Source organism: Rhamphochromis sp. 'chilingali', assembly GCF_963969265.1.
Source record: "Rhamphochromis sp. 'chilingali' genome assembly, chromosome: 1".
NCBI classification, from domain to species: domain Eukaryota; kingdom Metazoa; phylum Chordata; class Actinopteri; order Cichliformes; family Cichlidae; genus Rhamphochromis; species Rhamphochromis sp. 'chilingali'.
In genome coordinates, this window is record NC_137929.1 from 40201498 (window position 1) to 40217406 (window position 15909).

Genomic DNA, 15909 nt, shown 5'->3' on the forward strand with positions numbered 1-15909 from the left:
TCGACCCCTGCACGACTACATCACCTGCTTCACTATTGTACATATGTGCACAATAGTTCTTTCGCACAGTTGGCCAAGTGTAGAAACACACTGTGAGGTAAGCTCATACTTAGTTTGCTGCTGAGAAACAAGTCCAACAGGTACAGAAACAAAACAAAAGGCGTAGTCACAACGTTCACAGGATCTAAGTAATCGTGTGTCTCCGCTGATTTTGCTTTCTTCCAAAAACATGGAAGGTAAGTCACACTTATTACCATGTATTCTGTTTTAATAAATAACAGAAATGTGGGATCACAAAGGAAGAAACTTCTCTCGACCAAACCAAAATGTATTGGCTTAGTCAGTCAAGGTTATCTACTCCACTGAATACCTAAAGTAATTGTATAAATGTTACCTAATATATTGAAGGGTGTAATATTATAGCAGAAAATTACAGAGCATATGCTTTCAGCTACTTTCTACAGCTAAGTACTTACTGATTTGTAAGCCTTGGGACATTTTACTTTTACTTTAAACAAAGAAGACTGGACCATCATTTTTCAGTTAAAGCTTGTATATGTTGTCATAAAGGTTTTATTTCACTGTACTGTAAGTTTTTGATTATTTTGTTTTAGACAGTGTAATAGATAAATGACGGGCAATGAATCATTACTGTTTTATAGACTCAGCAAGAAGGATTGTGGTCCTGGGAAAAACTGGAGATGGAAAGAGTCTTACCAACATCCTGCGTGGAGAGCCTGCATTTAATATAGATCATTACGCCTCATCTGGAACAAGGGAATGCCAGTCAAAGATTATATCTATCAGTGGAAAAACCATATTATTTATTGACACTCCTGGATTTTTTGACACAGACAGATCTGAGCAGGACATGAAGTCTGAAATAGTGAGGTGTATCACAGAAAGTGCTCCTGGTCCTCATGCTTTTCTCATTGTGGTTAAAGTGGAGAAATACACAGAGCATGAAAAGGGTGTGATAGACAAAATAAACCAGTGTTTCTCAGATGAAGCTCTTAGATTTGCCACAGTACTCTTTACTCATGGTGACCAGCTTCCTGAGGGAATGAAGATCGAAGAGTTTGTTAAACAAAACAACGATCTGAGGGATCTGATCAAGAAGTGTGGGGGCCGCTGCCACGTCATTGATAACAAATACTGGAAGAGCAACCAGGGAGATGAATACAGGACCAAGCAATACCAGCTGACAGAATTACTCAAAAAGATTAACACGATTATTAATGCAAACAGAGGAGGCTACTTCACCAATGAGATGCTGCAAGAGGTGAAGAGAGATATACAACAAGAGGAAGCCTGCATCAAACGATCTTTTCCAGATATTACAGAAGAAGAAACTGCAACAAAGGCAAAAAATGCTGTGTTTGATATGCTGTTAAAAGCTACAGGAGTTAAAACTGGAGCTCTACTGGGTTCATTCCTTGGAGGGGAGACAAAATTAGTGAAAGAAGAAATAAGTGTAGGTTCAGCAGCAGGAGCAGCTGAAGTGAAAGGAATACTTCCAGACACAGCAACAACTTGGGGTACCTTTTTTGGTAAATCAAACATTTCATTCAACCTCAAGTGTTTATCAGTGATATATACACACACACACACACACACACACACACACACACACACACACACACACACACACACACACACACACACACAATTAAATGTTTTATTTATCAAAGAAACATGCTTACAAATACATACGGTTAACAAAGTTTCTATAACAAATACACACGGTGTAAGTCAATTAAAAAAAATCATGACAGACTGACAGACTCTTTGTCTGTTAATCGAAAAATATCTCAAAGAGTGATGTTTGGGCCACAGTAACACTGATCACTGCTGGTACAAAGTGATGGTAAAACAGGTGCATAACAGCTGGTTAGAACTTGTGTTTTTCCAGAAATTCTGCAAAGACTGCAAAGCCGGTCAGGTCAAACCTTCCACTGGTGTCTCATTAGCTGATGTTCGATGTTTAGCTCTCTTATTTACTGATATGTTTCATCATTGGTGAAGGGTAGGACCACCTCTATTTTAGCTTTATTGAAATTCAGGGCATTGACATAACTTTTCCTTTTTGAATTATGATACGTTTGCATTATGTTTAGTTGCTTTAGAGAAGCTACCACATTTAATATTTCAGAAGTGAATTTCTGTAAATTTATAAATGCAGCCTGTTGATTAGAACTAAACCATTAAAGTTTGGACCCTAGATGGATGGAATGAATTACTCCACCGTTCCTGTACCTTTACAGTTTAAATTTGTTTTGCTTAGTGATACCTTGATTGCATTTTTAACAATTTTCAGCTCAGTCTATCCTGATTATCTTTATTTTCTTTTATCAGAATATGAGACAAATGTCTACTGAGTCCAGGACGAGCAGTACATTTAGTACAAGAGTCATTTTAAATTTTGCTAAAAATTAAAAGTCACTTTCACCACCTGACAGCATGTAGTATCCTGTCATGCCATTGTGATCAGAAGTTTAGAAACTATAAGTTTAAAAACTCTAAGTTTGGAATTTGACACCATGACGGTAAAAATTATTTCAGTAGTATCCAATCAAATCATGATGCCCTTAAACTGAAGGATTATTAAAAGCCATTATTAAAAGAAAAAAGAAACCTCAGCCTGTTCAGGAAACCTTCTATTCAGTGTGGAGAAAAAAAACAAAAACAAATCAAGCTATTATTGTTATCAAGATTGGGCTGTACAGGTGAACCCAAATGCAGGACAACATGACTTAAATAAAAGCAAGCTTTAATATAACAGTCCAAAATAGAGAGTCCAAATGTATTTTTAAAAAAGTCCAGAAAGAAGACGAAATAAACTAGATATGATATATATATATATATATATATATATATATATATATATATATATATATATATATATATATATATATATATATATAGAGAGAGAGAGAGAGAGAGCGATATAGATAGATAGATAGATAGATAGATAGATAGATAGATAGATAGATAGATAGATAGATAGATAGATAGATAGATAGATAGATAGATAGATAGATAACAGATATTATGAGAAACTAGAAATTAATTAGTCAAAAGATTTAACTCAGGACAGGACATGAGGGAGTTTACACAAACAGTTTGAGGAAACTGGGGAGGAGATAGGAGTATCTAAACAATGAGGGCAGACTGGGGATGAGACACAGGTGAAAACAAAAATGCCAAGTAAAAAAACTAACTCAAGGCTTGCAAAAATATTTCTTTTGTTACACAGAAGCTAACCAAAAGAAAAACACTAAGCAGAGAGGCAAAAATACTCGTGCATGGCAACTCAAATACAGGGAGAAAAATTTCAGGCAACTGTCAGGGAACCATGACTCCTGTAGACATGAAGAAAAACACACGATTTTGCGTGTATGTGTAGCAATGCTGTACTTCTAGTTTTTAGATTAGTTTTTTTTTTTTTTATCTTTATTCATACAGGAAATCCCATTGAGACCCAATGTCTCATTTGCATTGATTCTCCAAATGAGTATGACTTCTGTATGATTGATAAGATAATCCACTTATACAGAGCAAGACAAACAACTGACATTTAACCATTACTGTCTTATAGAGTCAGCAAGAAGGATTGTGGTCCTGGGAAAAACTGGAGCTGGAAAGAGAAGAATTGCCAACACCCTGTGTGGAGAGCCTGTGTTTAAAGTAGATCATAGGGCCAAATTTGAATGTCAGTCAGAGGACATGAATATCAGTGGAAGAACCATATTATTTATTGACACTCCTGGATTTTTTGACACAGACAGGTCTGAGGAGGAGATGAAGTCTGAAATATTGAGGTGTATCACAGAATGTGCTCCTGGTCCTCATGTTTTTCTCATTGTGCTTAAAGTGGAGAAATACACAGAGCATGAAAAGGGTGTGATAGACAAAATTAATCAATATTTCCCAGATGAAGCATTTAGATTTGCCACAGTACTCTTTACTCATGGTGACCAGCTTCCTGAGGGAATGAAGATCGAAGAGTTTGTTAATGAAAGTAAAGCTCTGAGCGATCTGATCAAGAAGTGTGGGGGCCGCTGCCACGTCATTGATAACAAATACTGGAAGAACAACCAGGGAGATGAATACAGGACCAACCAGTATCAGGTGGCAGAATTACTCAAAACCATTGACAAGATTATTGAGGCAAACAAAGGAGGCTGCTTCACCAATGAGATGCTGCAAGAAGTGAAGAGAGATATTCAACAAGAGGAAGGTCGCATCAAACAGTCATCTCCAGACTTAACAGAAGTCAGGTGTCTGATTCTCTAACATTTGATTGGTTGCCGTGCAAAGTAAGGCAAGACAGGTCAACAAAGGCAAAACATAGTATGCTTGATAAAGCGTTTAAAGCTGTGGAAGTTACAACAGGAGCTCTGTGCGCATTTGTTAGTGGGTCAATAAAATTAATGAAAGCAGAATAAGTGTAGGTTTAGCAGTAGGAGCAGTTGCAGAAAAAGGATTAACGATAGATGCAGCAACAGTATCTGGCACAGTTTCTCCTGCATCTGCAGAGCCAGAATTTGAATAAAATCAGGAGTACCACACTTGATGAAGCTGATGCACAGTGAAGAAGCAAAGAAAGCAGACTACAATACTGCAGCACACTTTTTTAAAAATGTAAAAATGGGCTAGATTAAATATAAGATTTATGAGATCCTAGTAGGTTAACAGTCCACAAAAGTACACAATCAGCATATAATTGCTAGTTAATTTGGCACGACTACTGATACTCACCTTTGCAAATTGCCACCACAGATTCACTATTAAAATTATAGAACAGCAATAGTGAAAAGACTTTTTGTATCTATTTGTTCATCATGATTGGACTTAGTGCCCTATTTAAGAGTTTTTGTTTAATATTTATTGTAAATATGTAAATGAAGTAATGTATGCTTAATATATGTAAACATGTGATTCCCTCTCTGAATTTGTCATTAAAAGTCTTTATGTTGCAGTTTAGATTTCAATCTTTACCCATGAATAGGTCCATTACTCCAGCTTGTAAAATCTCTGGGTATGACAATAATAGATCTATAACTTTCAAATAACCCTTGGTTCTGCTTTGCAATGTTGTTTTTTTTGTTTTTTTACAAAAAATGTTGAATAAAAAATAGCAAACTTTTTCACATGCCAACATGTAACCAAAGGTCCTCATTTTATTCATAATTTTCATTTTTTAGCTGGATGGCCTCATGTTAATGATGAGCAGTAATTAACATTTTCAGTTAGTTACATTTTGATTCCTTAATTCAATTGAACCCGTTAAACCTCCTTAGCAATTTCAGCCAAACATGTTTAAGAGACCGTGGCATGTTACACAGTAACTTTCATTTTTACTTAATTTGGCTTCCACTGACTTCACTTCAGCTGAACCTGCTGATGAGGTTTAACAAGTTCAGTCAAAACAACCACAGTCATTTGCAAACCAGAACAGTAAGGGAAACTGCTGAAATGAGTGGATGATTTTAAGTTGTTCTTTTCTTTAAAAAAAGAAAAAACTGATTTGATCTTAAATTAATTTTATTATAAACCATCGTTAATGCTTTAAAGTGTTGCTCATGTTGCCAGATTGCTATCAAAGTTTCATTTATTAAGAAATGGAATGAGCGAGACAAAATGCAAAAACTAAAATGAAATATGAAGACTTTTGTATTCCGTAAATATAACTTTGAATAAATTATATGTAGTTCACAGAACAAGAGAATATATTAAGTCAGCAGTGTAAGGTTTCGGTGTGATGGCTTATATACAGTGGCAGTTTTTCATATGGGCAACATGGGCCATTGCCCAGGGCAGCATCGTGGTGCGGGTGGCATCATGGGCATGGGCATCGGCAAAAAAAGTTGCTTGCACCCATGCTGCCCCGACATCATGCCAGCGCATTTTGGGGATTTTTGCAAGGTGCGCCTGCTGCTTGCTGCTGGCCACACAGGGATAAGAGGAACGGGGTGGCAAGTGATTTTACGCTGCATGGCTGGAGCGGCAATTAATTACCAGCTTGCAAAAAAAAAAAAAATAAAAACAAACCAACAAACACAAAAAACACCAGACATTATGATATAGATTCAAAATTTGCACTGATGTGTTTTCTAAATTCTACTAAAAACATATACGTGAAAATAAGGACGAGGGCCCTCGGTGCGCCTGCTTGCTGCAGTCTCACACACAACCTGTCAAAAGGGGAGGGGGTGTGGGCTGCCTCCAAATACATTTAATTCATTATGTTTTAAATCCAAGCCCATTATGTATTAATTATGTTTTCCTGGGTTGTGCGAAATCCCCCAAAAAACCCTATTCAAACAGAGTCAGTGCTCTAAGGTGTATGTCTGTTAGTTTATGACCAACAATAAAGTACAGTAGTATAGGCCTATTTAACACTACATTCAGTTTACACAAGACAATTTTATTTCTTATATGAATGTTATTTATTTTAACCGTCATGAACAGGATGTTTATGGCTTCTGCTCCGTGGCTGCTGGCTGACCCCCACGTCTGGGGCTGTCTTCAGCTCTTTACAGGAAGGTGGCACAGTTGCCCCTCCGATGGTCCTCCTTGGGCTCTTACACTCTGGGGGCCTCTGGATGCCTGGTGCCTGGATCTCGTCCATGCCTGCTTCATGCCCTGGGCGTTGGGGCTCCCCACACCCTCTAGCAGATCATTACATGGAAAAACCTTTTGAATACAAGTGCGCTCACGCAAACAGGTGTACACACGGATGTTCGCTGACAGAAACTATATCTTTCTTGGCTGCTACCTCAAGGCATATTGTGTGCTGTCAGTCTTACGTGCTGCACAATAACATTCAATATTTAGTATTTATTGTTACTTATACTTATCTAGGTTATTGCTGTGGTGTTGTGTTTATTGAGTTACTCTGCTTTTTCTTATTTTCTTTTTTTTAACAGGTTGTTGGGTTTGTATTTTATTATTGTCATTTGTATTTAGAGACATATAATCATTTATGCTTAGAAATATATGGTTGATTGCATATTGAAAGAAAGTCTTGTCCTAGGAGGTCTGTAACAACTCTAAGTAGCCTGAAGAGGGGAGTGTGTTCACTCCTCTTCAGAGTGTTCTGGCATAGATCACACACCTCCTAGGGTCATGAGAGAGGTCGTATCTTCTCTTGCTGACATATGGTATAGCAAACACACATATATCTGTTTGAGTGTAAGAGCCTTTTGTTTAAGTGAACTGCTGGACTCCCTGGCACCAGTAGGTGCGGGGAGTCTTCACAGGGTCACATCTTGACCCCACCCCACACACACACACATACACACATACATATACCTACATGACACACAGACAATGTATTCTTTGTTTAGATGTATATCTATGTAAGACGTCATATGTTAATGAACTTTCATGCATATTCATGTAACCTCAATAAAGAGCGGTGTTACGAGGGAGCAGGCGAGAGCGACTCGGGTGAGCGACAGGAACACGCTCGTCACAGTTCTCTCCCTCGTGCACGAGTAACACAAAGAACTTTGGTGACTTGCGTCTTGCTTTTGCTGTTGTAGTAGAATTGTCTCGTTCCAGCTGTGGGTCTGTCTAGCATCACAGGTGATCCAGCTGATTTTTTTTAAGGTGTCTTCTCTCACTGTCCCTCTTCCCCTCTGTTTTTTCTTTCCCTCCCTTTTTTCTTTCTTTCGTTCTTTCTTTGTTTCTCGATGTGCTATACCCTGTCATGTCTGCCTTGTCTGTAAGAACTTAAAATAAAATAAAATAAAATAAATAATAATAATAATAACAAAGGTCAATCAAATGGACCAATATGGCAAGGTTGTGATGATCTATTTAGTAAAGTAAATCTGGTAGGCATAGTTCTTGGCCTTCAGAGAAAAATTCTGATTGCTAAATAACCAAACAGGACGGCTAATAAATAACTAAATAAATAAATAATCGACATGGGATTTATGCACGAAGTCTGTCAAGGCAGACTGAATGGACTCAGGCTCAGACTCAAGCTCTTGAGAATAAAAGTTCAAAAGTTTATTTACAATCACCAAAGTGCAAAATATATAAAATGTGCAGGGCAGGGGGTGAAGGGCTCTGAGGGAAAGAAGGGAAGGAAATCCACACACACCATGCTCCTCTTCTGCCACTCATTCTCACTCCACACCACTCAGCCAAACTTGGGAATCCATGAAAGGTTACAGGGACAGGTCCAGGGAATCTATGTACAGAGACAAGTAGTTAGAACAAGCTACAGATTTATGGGGAAAAAAGACAAGGAGACAAGAAATTTTCCGAGGCTACACAAACTCAGGTTGTACAATGATCCAGCGATGAGATGCTCTGAGTCACCAGAAAACCAGGTCAATAAGCGGAAGGCGCGGATAATCAGTCCAGGTGTGTGGGTGAGGAGCAGGAGCCCAGTGCTGAGCTTTGCTCAGGCATACAGGAGAGAAAAAAAAAACAACAACAAATATGTGGCCAAGAGTGAGCCAGTCGGAGAGACACAGGGACCATGACAGATTAATTGTTTAATAATTGTTTATGCATTAATGGCAAAGTATTACATGCACATGTGCCAGTAAACTGTCAAGAGAGAATGAATGCATCAGTTTTATCCCATTTTTCAAACTAAACTTAACTGAAAAACTGTTTTTAACTAGAAAGAGAAACAGAAACATTTTACCACTCCCTTTTTCAAACTCTACATTTTTCTGTTTTTCAAAGTACAGTGGTTTTACTGAGCTGTTCAACACTATGTCAAATTCAATGTGTCATAGTGATCAAATCATTTTTTATACATAGTTCTGACATATATGAGGCTTTTTGGTTTTCAGCCCTATTACCGTTTATAAAATAAACAAAATAGTGGATGATGACCAGCTCTAATATATAATATGTGAACAGTTATACAGCGACATGTTGTGGGTTTACATGGATTTCCAGTAAAATTAATTTTCTGAGTGTACTGCAGCCTGCAGCATGAGGTGTTGCTCATAGTTTTGTGTAGTTACAGTGTAAGTTAACAAGTTCAACCAGTGTTAAATTAAAGCACAGCCAAAGTGCAGCAAGTGAGCAAAAACATGCAGCACAAGGTCCTGGTTACAGCTGTGATTTCTATGAGTGCTTGTGTATAAATACACAAACAATACACATATGCTTTCAATTGTGTAATTTAAGTGATCTAGGGTAGCTCTGTTTTGGAAGTTCAGTTAACGCTAGAAATGTGCTTTTGAGTTTGTACGTGTTTTGTCTCTAGGGGCCACCGCATATATTTATATATAAACATATATAAATAAAACCACTTTTTTTACATTAGTAATTCCCTTTGTGCATAATTTTATATTATTGTTAATAATAAATTAATTAAAGCACAAAACAACCTGAAGAGCCGGTTCGGCACCGAAAGAGCCGGTTCTCTAAAAGGAGCCGGAAATCCCATCACTACTGGGAAGTGCCAGTGAGGCTCTCCTTCGTATCCTCAAGGTGAGAACAGCTGTTAGCAATACCAGCCACTGTAACTTGTTCTCCATTTACTTGTATTATCATTATTAATATTATTATTTTGCTTTTCATGCTTAATAAGATCGGGTCAAAGCTCAATTCAGCAGGGATTAAATTACTCCTTATTCAGGATTTCTTAATTGTTATTCACTACTAAATCTCCATTTGCACTATTTGCCTATTTTGCACCACTATGCCTTCTTACTTGAATATTGTATATTGTATATTGCATAGCTTTTTTTTTGTTATACGTAAAATTGTATTGTACTTATTTAAACTTATTTAAATTTTTACTTTTTAATTATTTTATTTGCATTTTTCTAATCACTAGGGTTTGAGAGTAACGCAATTTCTATTCTGTGTATGTCCTGTACATGTGGCAGAATTGACAAATAAAGTTGACTTGACTTGAAAAAAAAAACCTACTCCAGAGAGGCAGCGCAGAGCAAAAGCACATTGCAGTTAGGATACAAGTAGAAGCAGTAAAATCATATATTTATAAAGGCCTTCAAGAACTAGAATATGTAACAAAGTTAAAAGAAATAGTTTTAAAAATCAAATGAGAAAAAAGCACAAATATACATGATAAAAATGCTGCAAACTAGAGAAAATTCATGCTCAGAATTAATACATTTCCAAAATTTCATATTTATGTAAGTCAGATATTTTATATTTATTTCTTCTATTCCAACAGTAAATCATTTGGAGCATTCTAAACTCTTGATATTGCTTTTTGTGTCTTAAGCTGTTTGGATGCACAGCAACCCTTTCATTTAACATCTTGAAGAATTTGTCCTTTTTTTGTGCTTTTCTAGCCGGGTGAAGATGCTATGCTATACCTGGAGAAGCGGCCTCTCTCCTCCCCAGTGCTGCTTTTTGATGGGACAACCAGCATTGTTGCTGTAGGAAATATACCAGTGACCACTCTCCCCTTGGAGGATTTCTGGGAAGGAATGTTGGTGTTGATGGCATATTACTACACCTTGCACTTAACACACCCGAAATGTGTTGCAACGGTCCTCTCTGTCATACAAACCGAGGTAATCACTGATGCCATCCATGATCAAGATGCCACTAGTGCATATAAGAAAGCAATAGCTGAGTGGAAGTCATTCTTTGAAAAATAGGTGAATACCAAGCAGGATTTTATAAGGTCATTTGCAGTTTGTTTAGTTTTGTAGTACGTTTGTACAATTTGTTCCTAATTTGCCTAGCAATGTCCTGAGAAACGGCTCTACTTATAATGCTTTACAAATGAAAGTTGTTTTTTTTCTTTACTTAATGACACTTTACCTGAGGCATGTAAAGTTTTAAATCAGTAATGCCGTTATTTACAACATTGTGAGACTATGTGACTGTCACAAAAGTTTAAGGCCAAAAATGTAATTTTTTTTCTCTGTTTAGGCCTTTTAAAAGGTTGATTTAGACTTTTAGGGTTTGTGCAGCAGCCCTATATTGTTTACAAAAAGGGTTTTGTTCTCATGAGAGGAATAAATATATATTAGGAGGAGGCCCCGGGGCAGACCCAGGACACGCTGGAGAGATTATATCTCTCGGCTGGCCTGGGAACGCCTTGGTGTTCCTCCGGATAAGCTGGAGGAGGTGGCTGGGGAGAGGGAGGTCTGGGCATCTCTGCTTGGGCTGCTGCCCCCGCGACCCGGCCTCGGATAAAGCGGATGAAGATGGATGGATGGATGGATGGATGGATGGATGGATGGATGGAGATATATATATATATATAAGTTATTTTTTGCTTGGATTTAATATCGATTGGGCTATATTTTAAGATAAGCCAACCTGAATCAAGAAACAAATTAATTATACTTCAATAATACTGAGTAGTTTTTCATAGTATTAGAACTATTTTTCTCATTGCAGTGCATTCATTTGCTGCAAGTAAGAACTTCAAAACATAAAAAAGACTGTAATTTAGCATATTTAACTTAGGAGAAGTTCAATTCATCAACTCTTCCGAAGCTGCTGCTGTCACTTCTGTTCATTCAGAAATCAGCTCAGTCGTTATCGCTACCTTATCTGAAGTACTTAACAAGCTAAGCACCCCCTCTCCATCTTCTGCTCAAAGACAAGGTCACAAGCTTTTCGAGCCGCCAAGCCCTACCTCAAATCTCAAATCCAGCATTCCTGCCATTCCTTCCGAATTGTCTGAGCTCATCCACTCCACACCACGGAGCGACGTTTGCTCTCCGTGCGCTCGTCTTTGTTCTCTTCTCCTTCTCTCTCCCCAAACCGGCCGCGGCAGACGGCCGCCCCTCCCTGAGCCTGGTTCTGCCGGAGGTTTCTTCCTGTTAAAAGGGAGATTTTCCTTCCCATTGTTGCCAAAGTGCTTGCTCATAGGGGGTCATATGATTGTTGGGTTTTCCTCTAGACATCATTGCAGGGTCTCAAGGCATCTGCCACTGTGGCTTGGTGCTGTATAAATAAGTCAAATCAAGAATCAAATTATTCCGTTGACGTCTTCAACCTTCGTATCGCACACTACTGCTTCTAGGGGATGCCTTCTTTGGGGATCTGCCAGGCCCGGGAGCCATCGCCAGTCGCCTTCGAGGCCTTCCCCAATCCGCAGCTCAATTCATGTCCAAGCATTCACCTTTACCTACTAAAACGCTGTCAAACCTAAAATGAGGACGTGGGCCCAGCTAGTGAAGTTCAGCTTGTGCTTGTTTTCATTGTGCATGAGACAGCATGACCCTCTCACCAATCTCAGTCAAATGTAGTGTCTAGTCCACACTTGGACCACAGATATGACTTTTGATTGTGACACTTGGAGGGGGTGTAAAATTGACTTAGTTAATAGAGCTTATATGTGTTTTTCAGCCCTAAATATATGAAATATATTTTTAAATGTGAACAAAAAACTATTTTCCTATTCTATGTACTTACATACTCATATCAAACATACTACATTTATTTTAAAAAAGCAGCTGATTTCAAAGACACTGGATTTCATGCACTGATTGATTGTGTAATCTGCAGTTATGCATTAATGATGAAGCATTACATGTGCATGTACCAGTAAACTGTCAAGAGGGAATGAATGCATCAGTTTCTCCCATTTTTCAAACTTAACTTAATTAAAACTCCCTTCTTTGTTTAAAACTTGTTTCACTAGGATGAGAAACAGAAACATTTTACCAGTCCCTTATTCAAACTCTGAATTGTCCTGTTTTTAAAGCACTGAGAGGATTTACTGAGCAGTTCAACACTATGTCAGAATCAGAATACTTTAATAATCCCTAAAGAAATTATGTCTCAGTTCATTGTGCAGTTACATTCATCAAAGTATCTGCTTCAAACTATTTTTTTTTTCAACAATTGCTTTTATTTATAAACGATTTTGCTATTATATGTGGCTTTTGATTTTCAGTTCTGTTACCAATCATAAAATAAACAAAATAGTGGACTAAGATTAATGTGATAACCAGCTCTGATATATCAAATGTGAACAGTTATACACCATCGTGTTGTGGTTTTGCATGGATTTGCAGCAAAAAATATCTGTGAGTGTACTGCACCCTGCAGCATGAGGTGTTGCTCATTGTTTTGTGTAGTTACAGTGTCAGTTTAAAAGTCCAACCGGTGACAAACGAAAGCACAGCCAAAGTGCAGCAAGAGAGCAGGTGGAAAAACACGCAGCAAGGACATCGTGAGGTCCCGGTGACGAGTGTGATTTCTTTTTGACAACATGGACGGTTAGTCGAGTTTACTTTATATCAAATACAATGAAACGAAACGAATATGAGTCTAAAGGAAATGTTTTGTTTGGACAAACTCTGAATTATTAGCTTCTGATAAACTGAAAAAGCTGAATGAATCATTTCATTGCTACAAATATTAGAGAGGGGCAGACTTGCTATTGGGAAGGCTGGAATGTTTGCAGTTGTCCAAGGGTCTTTTTGTCTGCTGTGAACAGTCAGTGTGATATGATGTAGAAACCATGCATATGTACTCTCTCTTCCTCTGTGCAGTCTCCATGATGCACAAGAGCACATTACAAAGACCCATGCATCTCTGGGCATCCAGCCTCTCTTTCTCTCTCGATGGTAACACACATTATAACTGTATCTGTACTTCTGTGCTCAGGTGCTCTCCTCCTTTCTACACTTTTATTTTAAGTGTAATTACCTTCTTCATTAGGTAGAATTAATCTGCAAAATCAGCAAACGAGTGTTTTAGAGTGGCCAGTCTGGCAAAGATGTGATAGAAAATTAGCAAACCATCAAATTCAAGTCAGCTTAAAGAACTCAGACATGCACTGGAACCTCTGGATCTTAAAGTACTCAAACAACAGCAGAGGCAACAAAACTTAGTGCATCTCTTTAGTTTTTGGTGTTGGTGTCATTTCAACATAATGTGGCTTCTGTAGCAGCAATTTCACGTCCTGTGCAGTGAAGTTCAAAGCTAATATGTCTAAAGAACGGAGAAAACAGAGGGTGACTTTGACTTTGAAAGGCTCTCTTGTAGTGACCTTGGTTTTGAATATGAAAATGAATGTAACTACTGATCAAAGTCAGAAAAGGAAGCACTGAAAACAGGAACATGCTTTACATAACATAATGCAAAACAAGCTAAAAAGAGAACGAGAGGGGAAAAAGAAAAGGATTCATTCATCCAGTTTCTTCCGCTTATCCAAATCAGGGGTGAGGCTGGAGCCTATCCCAGCTGTCATAGGGCAACAGACGGGACAGGTCACCAAACTCTCATAGGGGTAAAAACAAATCAGCTATTTAACTACAAAGACATAATTTATTCATCAAGTTAATGATGCCAGCCGTAATTGAATCTGATTACAGTGTGTACATTTCAGTACATTTCAGTGTGATCTGTAGTGAGCGTAGGGAGCAGGTGAAAGACAGCCTGTTTAAGTGAGAGAAGAGGTGTATAGAATTATAAAATAACTGTGTGTCAATGTGACTGAACTGACTCACGTGCAGACATAGGAAAAAAGTGGAATGAATGTTTATTTAGAAGCACCAAGTGAGCTATATACAAATGTGCGAAAGTCAGGGGTTCCAGTGATCCATGAGATGGAGAGGAGAGGGACACTCCACTTCTGACATCCCACACCACACTCCCAAACACTCATGCTCAGGAATCCAGGGAGGAGAAACAAGGACGTTTCCAGGGAATCTATATACAATAAACAGATGAAGAGTTCAGAACTGGGAAATCATAGGGAAACACGAGGTTAGAGCCGGGGCTACACTAAAGTGAGTCGTACAAAAACCCAGCGAGGAGAAGCTCTTTTTCATTAGCAGTGACCAGGTCGCACAAAGATGGGGACAAAATTAGAGAGGCGTGGCTGAAATGGTTTGGACATGTGCAGAAGGATCACATCATCACATACAGGGTCTTAAATTTACAGGTCCAATCATATCTTAAAGACCACATAGTACATAGTAATGTATCAACTCAGACTGCTCAGATTAGGCTTAAAACTTTCCTTTTTGCTAAAGGATATAGTGAGGGCTGGATCAGGTGACTCTAAATTTTCCCTTAGTTACGCTACAATAGGTCTAGGGATTCCCATGATGCACTGTTTCTTCTACAGTCACCCTTTTCACTTACTGTGTGTTTATACACCTCTCTGCATTTAATCTTTAGTTATTATTAATCTCTGGATCTCTTCCACAGTATGTGGTTTTTCCTGTCTTCCTCTTCTTACCCCCACATGAACAATAACCACATGACTGCCCCCGCCACTCACACATGACCCTACGCTGTGTCACTGAATCATTTCATGTCTGGCACTGATCACCACCTGCACTCATGTATATATCCTTCTACGTAGCACTCTTAATTCTTATTCTCATGTATATATCTCATGTATATCTCATGCACATATCTTTCTTTCTACATAGCACTTTAACTCTTATTGTTTGCACTGAAGCACCGCAGCAAATTCCTAATGTTGTAAACCTCAACATCTGGCAATAAACCCATTCTGATTCTGATTCTGATTCTGATTCTGAAACTGGTCGTGCCAGATGGTTTCTTCCTGTTAAAAGGGAGTTTTTCCTTCCCACTGTTGCCAAAGCAGTTAAGCAAAGGGGGGGTCATGTGATTATTTTCGCTTCTTTCTTTACCTTACAATATAAAGTGCCTTGAGGAAAATGTTGTTTTGATTTGGAGCTTTATAAAAAAAATTGAATTGAATTGAGGGATAATAGACAAAGAATGTTGACCATGGAGTTGTTAGGCAAGAGAAAAGAGGAAGACCATAGATAAGATCTGTGGCTGTACAGTAGTGAAGGAGGACATGCAGAGAGTTGGTATAACAGAGGATGAAGCTAAGGTTAGGGCGAGATGGCATCATATGATCCGCTTAGGTGACCCCTAAAGGGAACAGGTGCTTGAAGAAGATTTCAAATACGTAACACATCCTTTTTCTGTATTTATAAT

At 38.2% G+C, this 15909-nt stretch overlaps 1 protein-coding gene across 1 annotated transcript; it reads left to right on the top strand.

Annotated features, from left to right (window-relative positions):
• Nucleotides 1–760: 760 nt before the first annotated feature.
• LOC308408111 (GTPase IMAP family member 8-like) lies at nt 761–4296 on the top strand (the record flags this gene model as incomplete). Its single annotated transcript, XM_080900207.1, has 2 exons — nt 761–1550; nt 3599–4296. The coding sequence occupies exons 1-2, from the start codon at nt 872–874 to the stop codon at nt 4294–4296; spliced, it is 1377 nt and encodes a 458-aa protein (XP_080756333.1). The 5' UTR covers nt 761–871.
• Between the last annotated feature and the right edge of the window lie 11613 nt (nt 4297–15909).